The sequence below is a fragment of the Haliotis rufescens genome, unplaced genomic scaffold (genome assembly GCF_023055435.1).
Source record: "Haliotis rufescens isolate VD_foot unplaced genomic scaffold, xgHalRufe1.0.p SCAF_72, whole genome shotgun sequence".
In the NCBI taxonomy this organism is placed as follows: Eukaryota; Metazoa; Mollusca; class Gastropoda; order Lepetellida; family Haliotidae; genus Haliotis; species Haliotis rufescens.
The window spans coordinates 1796812-1813758 of NW_025964364.1; the positions used below are offsets into that span (position 1 = coordinate 1796812).

At 41.4% G+C, this 16947-nt stretch overlaps 1 protein-coding gene across 1 annotated transcript; it reads left to right on the top strand.

Annotated features, from left to right (window-relative positions):
- Window positions 1-6321: 6321 nt before the first annotated feature.
- On the top strand, window positions 6322-13432 carry LOC124116821 (probable G-protein coupled receptor 139). Its single transcript, XM_046478355.2, has 2 exons — window positions 6322-9024; window positions 12606-13432. Exons 1-2 carry the CDS (start codon window positions 7947-7949, stop codon window positions 12689-12691), a joined length of 1164 nt encoding a protein of 387 aa, XP_046334311.2. The 5' UTR covers window positions 6322-7946; the 3' UTR covers window positions 12692-13432.
- Window positions 13433-16947: the final 3515 nt, after the last annotated feature.

A 16947-nucleotide genomic window follows, 5' to 3' on the forward strand; every position in this document is an offset into this window, starting at 1 on the left:
TCTTTGTAGACGTGGGTTGTCTACAATCACCTAGTTGTTGCAAGCCCATATTCGATACTTTCTTGAATCTAGAGGGTGCTAGTATAACAGGGGTTAATTTAGTGATATTGTATCGTGTAAATAAATGTATAATTAATAATTTTAATCTTATTTCAGGTTTTAGTGATCTGGCAGACGATGATTGGTTTATACATATATCAGTTGCAATTAGTTGTCAGTCCGTCTGTCTCTTGCTTTTATATCAACTGCACAGCCTAGGCCTAGCTTATCGCTTGATTGGTCCTGTTTCAAATATACACGTCATCCACCATGTTTCTGTTTAATCTGGTCAATATGCTGTCTTGTAATTATTGTTTTGTAACTGTATACTGTATGATGAAAGAATGATATACCATCCATCCTGTATTGTTTGTAATATGGTAGAATTTCACAGTGGTGGTCACAATTATGTATATATGTTTCAGTAAGTATAATGGTAGCCCTTTTATTTATAATCTAGTTGTCAGGAAATACATTTGATCAATGTAGTATCCCTTATATAAGATTCCTTTACGTGTTTGCTGTCCAGCGACAGGATGCATGGACCCCCCCCCCCCCCCCCCCGTGTCACAGGGTAGGTTTCTTTGTGCAGACTCTATAGTCTTTTTCATTATTATGCCCTGTTTTTATTATAGTCTTCATGTCAACAGACGTCGTGTTCATCACATGTGATCATTTAAAGTCGCTTGTTTGATGTATTTAATGTCTTATACGTGTATATGATTATTGATATGCGTATTTTTGTACCTAGTTCATCATGATGATATGTTCACCACGTGTGATTTGATTTTATGTATATTGTTTGTTTATTATTATTACACTACCCTGGAATAAACTGACAGTACCTCACAAGCTGTAGCCTGTGGCTTATGTACACCCTAACACTACTATCTCATGGCTGCAACACTGGGATAGGAGTTTTGTTTTGTAACGCCATTGCAGTTTCTTGAGTTGCAGTTTTGGGAGTTCCGGGACAAAACATGGCATTTTCTCCAGGTTACAACCCAAATACAAACTTTGAGCATGTCATTTAAACTGTTTGTCCCGAACAATGACAATGGCCCTGCAGTAGTCACTCAAGTGTCTTTAAGTGTCACTAAACTTTGAATCGCCTGATCAAAACTTCCGTAATTGAAGTCAGTCATATCGTTGCTTTGTAATCACGATGACAAAGACGATTCTTTCTGAACTGCGTATGGTAAATACGGTAACTACAGAAACAAGACAAGACATTAATATCTGTAAAACTTTATTTTGTGAGTACATTGAATCATGCGATTTGTATTTTGTTGTTGGTATGTTTGATACCGATAATTAGCACAAGAATGTTACTGGGCCTGATAACTGCTTGATGTGACAAGGGAGCAGAAGGGGAATCCCCTCCTCTGTAATTGGGATTCCCAAACATTCGGTCGTGATAAAAGTAGTCCGCCTCGATGGGCGTGGCTTAATGTTTTTTTTACATTCGTTTGGAAATGAATGCCCTAAGATGTGACCCATTCAGCTAATCATGATGCGGGAATTACAATGAACACAACGGAAATTTAATTATTATGAAATGATAAAAGGTTACCTCTGAATCTTTCTAACTTGAGAGAAATACTAATGTTGATGGCGTATGTATCGTCACATGCTGAGTTTATCATGGTACTGTACTGTACAGCTGAGACAGAAGCTGGAGGATACAAGGATGTCCCGTGTATTCTGGTGAACGTCCTGGGAATCATGGTACTGTACTGTACAGCTGAGAGAGGAGCTGGAGGATACAGGGATGTCCCGTGTATTCTGGTGAACGTCCTGGGAATCATGGTACTGTACTGTACAGCTGAGAGAGAAGCTGGAGGATACAGGAATGTCCCGTGTATTCTGGTGAACGTCCTGGGAATCATGGTACTGTACTGTACAGCTGAGAGAGAAGATGGAGGATACAGGTATGTCCCGTGTATTCTGGTGAACGTCCTGAGAATTGGAGATAAATCATCACTCACATCAAGGATGATAAGAGTCGTATTTTAACTCAACGAGAGAAACGAGTGGTCCTGCTGACCACACTTTGGCCGACACCAAAGACGTTTGCATTGTCTTGACCCAGTTGCAAGCATGCTGATGCATCTACCTATTTCTTCGGTCGTCAACGACGTTTTTCATGCTGTTGGGACATACGTGCATTCAGTTGGTGCAATCCTCAGGATCAAATGCTGTGATAGTGCCAGGTGGCAATAAAATAATCTTCGCAGAAATTATTCGCGGATTATTTGCGACTTACCCGGGGATTATTCACAATTTTACGACAGAACACGATAACAAACGTTTGCTTGTTAGTGTAAATATGAATATTGTTAGTGTCAGTTGCCAAGCCATGCCTTCAAATGAGTAGATGGATCAAATCAGGGGAAATAGACATGCAGATGTATCAACAATACACAGAGTACATCACCCAGGTGTTGAAGTCTGGGAGTGAGACTGACATGTTTGACATGTACCAGATGTGTCAGGGGCGGCCATTGGAGGGACGAAGACGGATGTCATGATGTGTCATAATCCAGTATCAAATTCGTGAAGCAGCTTGATGAGAGACAAATTGACAACGGTATCAAGCCTGGTAAGATCGAACACGTTAAATCTGCCACAATGTGTAAGACTGTTTATCATGATACGATACGCATGAAGCTGACGTTTGACAAAGATGAACCCTACCTAACTGACATCACAGTTCTGGATGAAGACTATGTCGATTCACTGGTTACACTGGCTTTTGAAATAACCGTGTAAAGTCCTTCTCTGTGAAGAACAACACAGTCCAAAATCATTGTCTAAAACTTTTATGTCACCAAGTGGTTATAAGCTTTTAAACACATCGTGAATCCATTTTAGTAGAGTTGGAGACATTTACTAGAGTCATGTACCAGACCACAGAAGCAGTATAGAGGCACTACAGCCTTGAGTCCTTCAACATTATGTTGGTTTGTTTGTTGTTTAATGCCGCACTCAGTATTATCCCAGCTATATCCCAAGAGTCCAGGCATTCAACATTAGCTGTAGGCCCAGAGGATCCTCCAAACATTGCCATCCTGGATACATCGGGGACAGTGCTGAGGTCAGTCAGTTCACTCAACACTGAGGAGAATCTGATACGTCACCCCAGCTTCCTCTGTTCTCCAGACAGGGGCAACATCCTGGTGTCAGATGATGGCTAAGACTCTGTCTACTGTATCACACCATAGGGAGATGTTGTGTTCATCAATCCCGGTTCGCCCTGATTATGTTTCTAGGTTTGTCAGCACCATACCCGTGCTCGTGGGTTTCACCGAAGTTGTAAACGTCTAAGACCTGCATCACTTCGGGCTTTCCTCCCACATTAAGTTGACACGCAATGATACAACTGGAATACTGTTAAAAGCGGCGTTAAACCCAACTCACTCACTGTTGTGTTCATCTACAGTGGAGAGGAGACTGGAAAGTCCAGAATTTATCCCAACTACCAGCACAGGGCACATCCTATCGGAAGATCGATCCACACACAAGTTGATACTACTGACACCAGAAGGGGAGTTTGACCTGCTGACGTCACAGGATGGAATACAGAGATCAAACAAAATATCTACATGCTTAGAAATACGGTGTATGTGCTGCGAAAATCTTACCACCATATTAGGGTGATCCCATGCAATTCACGTTGTAATATAACACCCTCAGTAATAAGTCACATGTAGATAGATCTACATGTTATATGTTATAGTATAGTAATTCATTTCTTTGTAGTTGGATTTCTAGGCCTAAAGTGAGGCCTTACTTGGTGTTATTCTACAATCTTTAATCCTGCTTTGTTAATGAATGTATGTTTCTTGAGAACCACCCAGTAAAAATTCGATTGGATATAAATTCTTACTTACTACTAATTTACGAGGAAATACGAATCACGTGTCCCAAGTAGGATGTAGAATCAGACACCTGGAGGAGATAAAACATGTCGGCATGGATATGGAACTGGAACTGGGGACACACGTGGGAGAGGACTTACGTTGACTTGGCAAGAAATATTAAAATTAATCTTTACTGAAGGCATCATCACAGGTGTAGAATTTGTGGAGGGTAGTTTTATTCGTGGATTAATGTAAGGTAGCAATACCTAACTGCGATTGTGAAACTGTTCTTCCGTGATTCACGTGTTATGATATGAAAGGGCACCTGCTTACTTGATTTGATAGTCACACATGCAATGACCCGTGTGTTCATGTATAGGAGTGATGAGTCAAAATTATTTCAAAATGTTGTCGATTGTTTATTATTTTCTTGATCTTCCAAACACTTAGTTGATCGTTAAGGCTAAAAAGCTGAGACCCATTTTTGGAGATCTAGTCAGAATGGTTTCCCAATTTTGTCTCAACGTGAGGATACGAGGGTAGAATACAAGCGGCCCTCACTTATTTACATCTGGTTTGTGTTGACATAAATTAAAACCGCTTTGTCAATCGTGACTTTGCCAAAACACGACATGGTACAGCAAGCACAGGTATTGAAAATGTCACAAGTCTAATTCAAAACATTTTTTTAACCTGTCATTGTAAAGCCGACTCAATTCGACTTCCTTGTCGACAACTAGACGCTGATGTTTACTCTTTCTTCAGCTGCTGTAAATACTTGACACCTCTCTATAACGACACTAAACTTGATGAATCTGGCAGCAACATGGTCACCAAACTATTCAATCAACCGTCCACTCCACATGTCGGTCTGTTTTTAGTGGGGTTAACCTGAGGTTAAACTATTAGTTCATTTCTAGGAAGACCCGCTGTCGTCACATCATACCCGTCGTGGTGTTGATGCTGGATTCCTATAGTAGGAGCGTCGAATATACTCAATTGAAAAAAAAGAAAATATAAAAAGAAAGAGAGATAATACAAAAATAATTATTTGGCTACCCCCCAAAAGTTTTTTTAAAAAGAGCGGAAAATATATATTACTCACACAACTACAGGCCCGTGTGTGGTGAAAGCATCACAAGATGTTATTGTTTGTGTCACACAGTAAATGAATATTGCCCATTTCTACAAGTATCATTTCTATTTGTTCAGCATTAATAGACAGAGCTGATTGTTTCCTCGATGTAAAATAATGTTGTGAAAATATAAAGTCTTAAAATGCTTAGTATAAAGCATAAAACTAATAATGTGTTTATTAAAAGTATCGCGATAATGATCCGAGTAAAGTCTTGTTGGAAACGTGGGATTAAAGCGTATATTACACATAGTACACGATTAATTGTAAAGCTGTGATCTATTTATATTTTTCAAATACACAACTCGGGGAGCGTGAAGTAACGGTGAACAATTGAGAGGAGTCCGCAAACCAGTAAGTCTGAAAACCTCATCAGTATGTCTGTCATATACCTATTGTGTGTGTGCTCGGTGAAGGATATATTTATATTCAAGTAAGAATACATCCATATTTATATGGCACAAAGAAGACATTGTACTATGTTCGTGCTGTGTGAGTACAGCGTAGCAGTGTCTGTAGTTCATGATGACATTGCGATATTGTCCGCATGTACTTTAGGGCATGTTGTTCATTTGTTTGTTTGCACCAGCATATTCCAACTATATAGGCGGTCTGTGAATAATCGAGTGTGGACCAGATAATCCAGTGATTACCATCTGGATACCATGACAAGCATGAGGTGAGGTGAAATGGGGTTTAACGTCGCGTCCAAGATTATTGCACTTAAATAGCGACGTGCATGTACGTGTGTGTGTTTGTGTGGCTGCTTGTACTACTCCGGACTGATGCCGATTTATATTGCTAGCCCACTGAGATACCATGCCCATGACAAGCATGAGCCAATTCAGCGAGCCTGACCACCTGATCCCGTGAGTTACCTCTTAGAACAAGCATGGGCTGCTCTAAACCAATTCTAGCCCGGATCTCTTGAGTAGGTATTTGAGTGAGTGAGTGAGTATGGTTTTACGCCGCTTTAAGCAATATTCCAGCAATATTACGGCGGGGGACACCAGAAATGGGCTTCACACATTGTACCCATGTCGGAAATCGAACCCGGGTCTTCGGCGTGACGAGCGAACGCTTTAACCACTATACTACCAGACCGCCCCAGGATGTTTGAACACATACGCACGCACGCACACGAACGCAAACCCGTAAAACACACAGCTTACATCATCTTTAAATTAGTTAAATGGGTTTTTACGTGTATGATTCAAACAGCTTGTATACGTATGACGTAATTTTTTTGTCACCAATACGAACGTCTAGAAACCTCTGGTGTATGATCTATTGGTTGATCCTACACGGTGCATTGTGTTTGCAACATAACTTATTTCTGCAGTCAGTATGCAGGTTTGTCAACCTGAACTCAACCGAAACCTACACAAATGTTACTCGACGTAAATGTCCCGTGTCATATGCTGTGCAGGGAAACAGGTTAGGATCTCTAGGGAGTTACACGACCATCACCAGTAGCGACGGCTGACGCTTAAGACGGCATTGGGTGACAGCGAGTGACTGTTCAGGCAGGACAACAAGGGACATGAGAGACTGTCGGTGGAAACAAGATACAATGTAGACTGTCGGTAGAAACAAGGAATATTGGGGATTCTCGGTAGAAATATGGCATATAAAAGAGCATACAGTGTGCCTATTTGTCACAGGAAATGGACAGTGGTGACATTGTTCACAGGGAACAGACAGTGGTGACATTGTTCACAGGGAACAGACAGTGGTGACATATTGTTCACAGGACACAGACAGTGGTGGCATATTGTTCACAGGGAACAGACAGTGGTGGCATTGTTCACAGGGAACAGACAGTGGTGACATATTGTTCACAGGACACAGACAGTGGTGGCATATTGTTCACAGGGAACAGACAGTGGTGGCATTGTTCACAGGGAACAGACAGTGGTGACATATTGTTCACAGGGAACAGACAGTGGTGGCATATTGTTCACAGGGAACAGACAGTGGTGGCATATTGTTCACAGGGAACAGACAGTGGTGGCATATTGTTCACAGGGAACAGACAGTGGTGACATTGTTCACAGGACACAGACAGTGGTGACATTATTCACAGGGAACAGACAGTGGTGACATTGTTCACAGGACACAGACAGTGGTGACATTGTTCACAGGACACAGACAGTGGTGGCATTGTTCACAGGGAACAGACAGTGGTGGCATTGTTCACAGGGAACAGACAGTGGTGACATTGTTCACAGGGAACAGACAGTGGTGGCATATTGTTCACAGGACACAGACAGTGGTGACATTGTTCACAGGGAACAGACAGTGGTGACATATTGTTCACAGGGAACAGACAGTGGTGGCATATTGTTCACAGGGAACAGACAGTGGTGACATTGTTCACAGGACACAGACAGTGGTGACATTGTTCACAGGACACAGACAGTGGTGGCATATTGTTCACAGGGAACAGACAGTGGTGACATTGTTCACAGGACACAGACAGTGGTGGCATATTGTTCACAGGGAACCGACAGTGGTGACATTGTTCACAGGGAACAGACAGTGGTGGCATATTGTTCACAGGGAACCGACAGTGGTGGCATATTGTTCACAGGGAACAGACAGTGATCTCATGTTGTTCACGGGAACAGACACGTGAGACCCACTGGTCGCGGTAACTAGGCTAGACACACTGTTTATGGGAAGAGATCAGTTAAGAGAAACACAACACGAGGACATGGAACATATTGGTTATAAGCTGCTTATATATTTTTAAGTAAGTTTAGAAATGACTAATTCAAACAAGTCAAACTTCAAGGTGAAGACATTTTGCCAAACCGGGAAACCGCCAGTCATTCTCTGGAGAATTATTTCACCACTTCTGTTTATAGTTGGCAAAGGAATTTATTTATTTATATGATCTACCCAATATGAGGATGAATGATTCAAACTGTTCGAACGAAGAGAATGAAGCCATATTGCCTAACGAGGAAACAGCTGAGCTCTTATGGAAGATCATTTCGCCAATTCTCCTTCTACTTGGCACTGTAGGCAACCTCCTTTCCATTGTTGTGTTGACCCGTAAGGCAATGCGGAAGTCCAATATGTCCAAATACCTAACCTGTCTGGCAGTGGCTGATCTAGCGGTTCTGTATGTCGGACTTCTACCACAATGGATAAGTGTTACGTTCGATGTAGATATAAGGGACGTTCATCCAGTTGTTTGTAAGACACACCCGTGGTTACTGTACTCAAGCCTTCACACATCGGCTTGGATTCTAGTCTCTGTGACCATTGAACGCACAGTATTTGTTTGGAGACCTTTACATTACAAGTCTGCTTGTACCAAGAGAGTCGCCACCTTGTGTATGATAGTTGTAATTAGCTTTTGTTTGATAATAAATTGTCACTTTCTGATCTTCTTGGAACTTACTGAAACAGATCCAGGAGTTTATGTGTGTGATTACGTAAAGACAGCTGATTATTTATACAAGAAAGTGTTTCACTGGATAGATCTGTGTGTGTGGTGTATTGTACCTGTCGTTGTCCATCTTGTGTGCAATATTCTCATCATTTACCGTCTACGCGTTCAGACCCATATATTCACAAGACATAATTCAAGAACAAGAGCAGATAGATTGAGACAAACTCTAGTGACATCCACGACAACGATGCTGTTGAGTTTGAACCTGGTGTACCTCCTCTGCACCTTGCCCGTGTCCGTCTTCTTCGTTGGCGAGGAATATTGGAACATCAGTTCCCCGGGGGCTGAGGCAGAAGCACAGCGAGAGCTTATAAAGGCGTGTGTGAGCCTTCTGATGTACCTCAACAACTCCACCAACTTCATCATCTGCTTGGTCAAAGGTAAACGATTCCGGAAGGAGGTTAGCACCATCTTCAGCTGTCGGAGAACACGTGGTCCTGCAACCCAACAAAGACCTACATCCATCTCTAATATATCAAGGTCATTCCGTCAGAGGTCACTTGCAGAGTCATCAAGAAGTTCATGTACGTATTATCACCGTTTCATCAACACAATGTTTTCTATTATATTCTTATGTGTTTGTGTTAATTTACCAGTACATCATTCCCTATTTAATTTTTTTAACAAAAAGGCCCAGGTATTAAACTGTAAATGATAATGGCGAGGATGAGAAATGGTTGGCGTCCAACCTTCTCTGACGTTTTAGTTACCAAACTTCCCATCAAATTCAAAATAACGTCCTCTTTCCAACAGATTTAGTGTTCAAGTGTCCCATTGGTGACTTAATATAACTGATCTGAAGTTCTTGTAATTATCTTGTAACAGTCTTGCGGTATGCCAAACATATAGTTGATCTTTATACACATTCCTTGGAGACACACCCATACGATTTGTCTCCACACCAACAACAGGACAATAGGGATTAGGAAGCGTGGCTGGCTCATAACCTGGGACATACATAACATTCTTAAATGTAAGTTTCATTAGTCCTTGTGAAAATATTCTTTGGAGGCGAGTCTCATTATACACTGTGATAACATAATACTATTTCGTCACATTCAAGGAACCAGTTATTTAAAACACAATCTGCAGAAAGGAGAAGGAAACTCAGAATGACTGACAGACACACAGTGTTAATATCATCAACATGGATGCCATTTTGTGTCAAACAGATTTACATTTAAAGCATTGTTGTCATGATTCCTGTCCGATTTATGACTGGGCAGGCTTTAAGTAAAATAAGTAGTAGTATTGGTAGTATTAGTATTAGTAGTGGCAGTATTAGTATCAGTATTAGTATTAGTATCAGTAGTGGTAGTATAAGTATCAGTATTAGTATTAGTAGTGGTAGTATTAGTATTAGTATTAGTATCAGTATCAGTATCATTATTAGAATTAGTATTAGTAATAGTATTGATAGTATTAGTATTATTAGCAGTGGTAGCAGTGGCAGTATTAGTAGTGGTAATATTAGTTGTGGTAGTATCAGTAGTATTAGTAGTGGTAGTATTAGTAGTATTAGTATCAGTAGTGGTAGTATAAGTATCAGTGTCAGTATTAGTAATAGTATTGGTAGTATTAGTATTATTAGCAGTGGAAGTAGTGGCAGTATTAGTTGTGGTAGTATTAGTAGTTGAAGTATTAGTAGTATTAGTATTTGTAGTGGTGGTATAAGTAGTAGTAGTAGTATAAGTATTTGTGGCAGTATTATTAGTGGTAGTATTAGTGGCAGTATTATTATGAGTAGTGGTAGTTTTATTAGTATTAGTATTAGTGGTGATAGTATTAGTAGTATTGGTATAAGTATTAGTAGTGGTAGTGATAGTAGTAGTAGAGGTAGAAGTAGTATTAGTAGCAGTAGTATTAGTAGTACTACTAGTAGTAGCAGAAGGTGTAGATGTTGTAGTAGGGGGAGTAGAAGATGTAGTAGAAGTTGAGGTAGTGAGTGAGTGAATGAGTATTGTTTTATGCCACTTAAGCAATATTCCAGCAATGTCTGGGGGACACCAGAAACGGGCTTCACACATTGTACCCATGTGGGGAGTTGAACCCAGGTCTTCGGCGAACGCTTTAACCGCTAGACTACCCACCGCCCCAGTAGTGGTAGTAGCAGATGTAGTGGTGGTAGTAGTGTTAGCAGTAGAAGTAGTAGCAGTAATGGTAGTGGTAGATGTAGTAGTGGTAGTAGTGTTAGCAGTAGAAGTAGTAGCAGTAATGGTAGTGGTAGATGTAGTAGTGGTAGTAGTGTTAGTAGTAGAAGTAGTAGCAGTAATTGTAGTGGTAGATGTAGTAGTGGTAGTAGTGTTAGCAGTAGGAGTAGATGTAGTAGTAGTAGTAGTGTTAGCAGTAGAAGTAGTAGCAGTAATTGTAGTGGTAGATGTAGTAGTGGTAGTAGTGTTAGCAGTAGGAGTAGATGTAGTAGTAGTAGTAGTGGTGGTGGTAGTAGATGTAGTAGTAATAGCATATGTAGTAGTGGTAGTACCTTCCGCTCTCCACGGAGGCGGTCTTATAGTAGTAGTACATGTAGTAGTGGTAGTAGAAGTGGTGGTGGTGGTAGTAGAAGTAGTGGTAGTAGTAGTAGTAGTGGTGGTGGTGGTGAAGTAGTAGTAGTAGTAGTAGTAGTAGTAGTAGTAGTAGTAGTAGTAGTAGTAGTAGTAGTGGTGGTGGTGGTGAAGTAGTTTTAGTAGTAGTAGTTTTAGTAGTAGTAGTAGTAGTTTTAGTAGTAGTAGTAGTAGTAGTGGTAGTAGGAGTAGTAGTAGTAGTAGTAGTAGTAGTAGTAGTAGTAGTAGTAGTAGTAGTAGTAGTAGTAGCAGTAGTAGTAGTTGTCAGTTGTAGTAGTAGTAGGAGTAGTCAGTAGTTGTAGAAGTAGTAGCAGTACAGCAGTAGTAACAGATGCACATCGTTCACAGTAGTTACTATCGAGGTTGATACACTGTGTGTGACTGTCAGTGACGTTCTCGGGAAATTGTTGTGTCATTCAGTTTAATCTAAATCACTTCCTGATTCACAATAGCAGTGGTAATTGTGTGGCGGTGTTTATTCACAACATGCCCCTTGAAGAGAGCTACCCATTATGCAAGTCCCATTAAATATGTGGTGATCGTTATCGCTTGAGAAGTCGTGAAAGGGTGAAATGTCGTTGCAACCTCAAGACATATCATGTTACGTGAGCTCAGACACCCGTTCCTTACATTGAAACTCAGATTGACATATTTGTAAAATGACATTATTATATTCTATATGCTACGCTGTTTGGGGTACAGGTGCTTGTCGTAATTCTACGTAATATTAAGCACAATCTCAGTTATAACGGAGTGTTGTAACTTTTGTAAAGCTTGGTCTTATGCAGGCATCACAATGAACACTTTGCTAGAGTTTCGAACCATCAACCTAAAGCTCTCCGGGCTGATGCTCTATCAGCTAGATCACGGAGGAGGTCTCCGGGCTGATGCTGTATCAGATAGACCACGGAGGGGGTCTCCGGGCTGATGCTGTATCAGATAGACCACGGAGGAGGTCTCCGGGCCGATGCTGTATCAGCTAGACAACGGAGGAGGTCTCCGGGCTGATGCTCTATCAGCTAGACCACGGAGGAGGTCTCCGGGCCGATGCTGTATCAGCTAGACCACGGAGGAGCTCTCCGGGCTGATGCTGTATCAGCTAGACCACGGAGGAGGTCTCCGGGCTGATGCTGTATCAGCTAGACCACGGAGGAGGTTTCCGGGCTGATGCTGTATCAGCTAGACCACGGAGGAGGTCTCAGGGCTGATGCTCTATCAGATAGACCACGGAGGAGGTCTCCGGTCTAGATACTCAGTTCATTATCTCAGCTAATGGAAACAAGTTCATTTAAGATTTTATCATGGTAGATTGCAGAAACACCGCCGGTATGGTTTAATTTAGACGCCTTCAAATCTACAAATAACACATATTTGCATTGTAAACGCTGTTTGTTTATCTCCCAATTTGTTACTCATCATCAGTGTGACAACTGCGTAACAGTTAGAGATCTATATGACGAAGCTTTGGATTTTGTTCCCTTTAAATAATGCGGTTGAATGTCTGTGGTTTCTTACGTAATTGTGATACACATCCTACCTTTCAGCGAGGGACATTATTGGCCTGAGGTACAGACGATACTCCGCACAAGGTGGACAAATAAACAACATAAGCTCCAGTATCAGCATGTGACGAGGTGGACAAATAAACAACATAAGCTCCAGTATCGGCATGTGACGAGGTGGACAAATAAACAACATAAGCTCCAATATCAGCATGTGACGAGGTGAACAAATAAACAACATAAGCTCGAGTATCGGCATGTGACGAAGTGGACAAATAAACAACATAAGCTCCAGTATCAGCATGTGACGAGGTGGACAAAAAAACAACATAAGCTCCAGTATCGGCATGTGACGAGGTGGACAAATAAACAACTTGAGCTCCAGTATCAGCATGTGACGAGGTGGACAGATAAACAACATAAGCTCGAGTATCGGCATGTGTTGAGGTGGACAAATTCATTATAAGCTCGAGTATCAGCATCTGACGAGGTGTGACATTTTGTCTGTGGTTATTGGAGAAGTCATTTGCAAAATGTTGTTTGCAATTTTTAAAAAATGTGCAGCTTGGACCACGCCAAAAAGGCTAATGTGGGTGCAAAAGTGAGAAATAAAAGACCATTCTTAGATCTCGACAATGCAAGTAGATTTAAGAAAAGCAATTACTGAATCTACATTAAAAGTATTATTATTGAACAATTATACGATTCCGACTATATCATTTTCAAATAGTGATGATACTAGATGTTCACGAAAAGTTGATCGTATCTTACCCTACCAGTGGCATCCGTCACAGACACGTGCAGAGGCAAGTCAAGTGTTCCACTTAAAACAACAACACAGGAACGTAAAAGAAAGGTTGAAGTCAAAATTAGAAAAAGCATCAGAGATTATTTTTTGTCACTGATGCGTCAAGAGTCGTATGACGCTCTTTGGAATCTTTGCTCGACCGTTCGACATGTGGACATGTGGACATGTGGACACCAAAGACCGGTGTACTCAAGGTCCACTAACTTCACGTGCAGGTTTATTTTCTAGAAGGGACGCTACACTAATTGCTGAAAAGAGACAGCACTTTAATATCACAAGCCATAACCTCGTGGTCATACACTGCCTGGACGTTGTTACTGTGATAACCTTTCCGATTAACGGCGCCTGAATATGTATGTCCGTACCATCAATGCAGCCAAGGACACTCGAAAACCGCCAAAAACAAAAGAAGAACTATAATCCGGAAATCGTCGTTAACATTTTGTTTCGTTGTTTGTTGTTTAACGCCGCACTCAGCAATATTTCAGCTATATAATGGCGGTATGTAAATAATCGAGTCTGGACCAGACAATCCAGTGATTATTGACATCATTAGCATCGATCCACGCAATTGGGATACGATGACTAACATCAACCATGTCAGCGAGCCTGACCATTGACAACATAACTTATTTCTTAGTAATAAAATTAAATATTTTTGAAATTGCATATTTTTAATGCATGATGAACATACTACATACTACACACCACACTTGTGATTGTTCTTGGATGCTCATGTTCACTGACAATATTTGGAATGGTTGAATTTTTTTCCACTTTTATATTAACCCAGTTCCCCGAGTGTTGCAATTTGTTTTACTGAAGTTGTATACAATTCGGCACTCTCGCGAGATCTCTGATCAAAAGCTTGTGATTCACTACATTACCGCTGGAATCCTGGTTGCCGAGTTAATGTTCAGACGCCCAGTTTTGCCAAATGATCGATCTGCATTGGTATATTTTTGAATTTTCTACTCCATGGTGAAACATTAAAGATTTATTTGAACAGCAAATAGTGCTAAATGTTGTCCAAGTTTATGTTTCGCTGACTGAAACCCAGGGGTTCACATCGAATTCGTTTCCAGGAAATTTGTTTGTGTTCAGCCTAGATTCATTTCCGACCTTCCAAAACACACCAGGATTAAATACATAAATCTGTAGTGAAAAGGTTCCGACCCAGTTGTGAAAATGTTCCGACCCTATAGTGAAAAGGTTCCGACCCAGTTGTGTAAATGTTCCGACCCAATAGTGAAAAGGTTCCGACCCTATAGTGGAAAGGTTCCGACCCTGTAGTGAAAACTGTTCCGTTGGCAGAATGTGCACATGAAAAAAAGGGAAACTAAGACATATAATCGTAATACAAATAACCATAAACTAAACGAAAAAACAAAAGAATATGATGGAAAAAGTTATCCTAGAACAAATCCTGATAGTTAATAAATGATACAGACAAATGTGAAAACATGTAATTATAACAGAGACCTAAATCGGAAAAACTGCTGCACGAGAATTCCATGAGTGAGTGAGTGAGTTTGTTTTTACGACGCTTTTAGTAATATTCCAGTAAGATAACGGCGGGGGACACCAGCAATGAGCTTCACACATGTCGGGAATCGAACCCGGGTATTCGGCGTGACGAGCGAATTCCAGGAAATGACTGTGTTTATGTCCAGTAAAGTATAAACAAAGGCAGTCGCCAGTGAATACTACAGCTGTAGCGATGAAGTATCCCGAAAATGAGAAAAGGACAAATCCAATTATAAAGAAATGTCAGGTAGGATTTTTCACCTATAGAGAATTTCCACACATACATGCATGTGACCGGAACAAAAGTCAGTGTGAGAGGAACCCAAACTTGACGTGATATGCGCCTCCAGTGGAACAAATGTCAATGTGAGAGGAACTAAAACTTGACGTAATATGCGCCTCCAGTAGAACAAATGTCAGTGTGAGAGGAACCCAAACTTGACGTGATATGCGCCTCCAGTGGAACAAATGTCAGTGTGAGAGGAATTAAAACTTGACGTGATTTGCGCCTCCAGTGGAACAAATGTCAGTGTGAGAGGATCTAAAACTTGACGTGCTATGCGCCTCCAGTGGAACAAATGTCAATGTGAGAGGGACTAAAACTTGACGTATTAGCGCCTCCAGTGGAACAAATGTCAGTGTGAGAGGAACTAAAACTTGACGTGCTATGCGCCTCCAGTGGTACAAATGTCAGTGTGAGAGGAACTAAAACTTGACGTGCTATGCGCCTCCAGTGGAACAAATGTCAGTGTGAGAGGAACGAAAACTTGACGTGCTATGCGCCTCCAGTGGAACAAATGTCAATGTGAGAGGGACTAAAACTTGACGTGATTTGCGCCTCCAGTGGAACAAATGTCAGTGTGAGAGGAACTAAAACTTGACGTAATATGCGCCTCCAGTGGAACAAATGTCAGTGTGAGAGGAACTAAAACTTGACGTGATTTGCGCCTCCAGTGGAACAAATGTCAGTGTGAGAGGAATTAAAACTTGACGTGATATGAGCCTCCAGTGGAACAAATGTTAGTGTGAGAGGAACCCAAACTTGACGTGCTATGCGCCTCCAGTGGAACAAATGTCAATGTGAGAGGAACCCAAACTTGACGTGCTATGTGCCTCCAGTGGAACAAATGTCAGTGTGAGAGGAACTAAAACTTGACGTGCTATGCGCCTCCAGTGGAACAAATGTCAGTGTGAGAGGAATTAAAACTTGACGTGCCATGCGCCTCCAGTGGAACAAATGTCATTGTGAGATTAACCCAAACTTGACGTGCTATGCGCCTCCAGTGGAACAAATGTCAATGTGAGAGGAACTAAAACTTGACGTAATATGCGCCTCCAGTGGAACAAATGTCAGTGTGAGAGGAACCCAAACTTGACGTAATATGCGCCTCTAGTGGAACAAATGTCAATGTGAGAGGAACTAAAACTTGACGTAATATGCGCCTCCAGTGGAACAAATGTCATTGTGAGAGGAACTAAAACTTGACGTGCTATGCGCCTCCAGTGGAACAAATGTCAGTGTGAGAGAAACTAAAAGTTGACGTGCTATGCGCCTCCAGTGGAACAAATGTCAGTGTGAGAGGAACCCAAACTTGACGTGCTATGCGCCTCCAGTGGAACAAATGTCAGTGTGAGAGGAACTAAAACTTGACGTGCTATGCGCCTCCAGTGGAACAAATGTCAGTGTGAGAGAAACTAAAACTTGACGTGCTATGCGCCTCCAGTGGAACAAACGTCAGTGTGAGAGGAACCCAAACTTGATGTGCTATGCGCCTCCAGTGGAACAAATGTTAGTGTGAGAGGAACTAAAACTTGACTTGCTATGCGCCTCCAGTGGAACAAATGTCAATGTGAGAGGAACTAAAACTTGACGTGCTATGAGCCTCCAGTGGAACAAATGTCATTGTGAGAGGAACTAAAACTTGACGTGCTATGAGCCTCCAGTGGAACAAATGTTAGTGTGAGAGGAACCCAAACTTGACGTGCTATGCGCCTCCAGTGGAACAAATGTCATTGTGAGAGGAACCCAAACTTGACGTGCTATGAGCC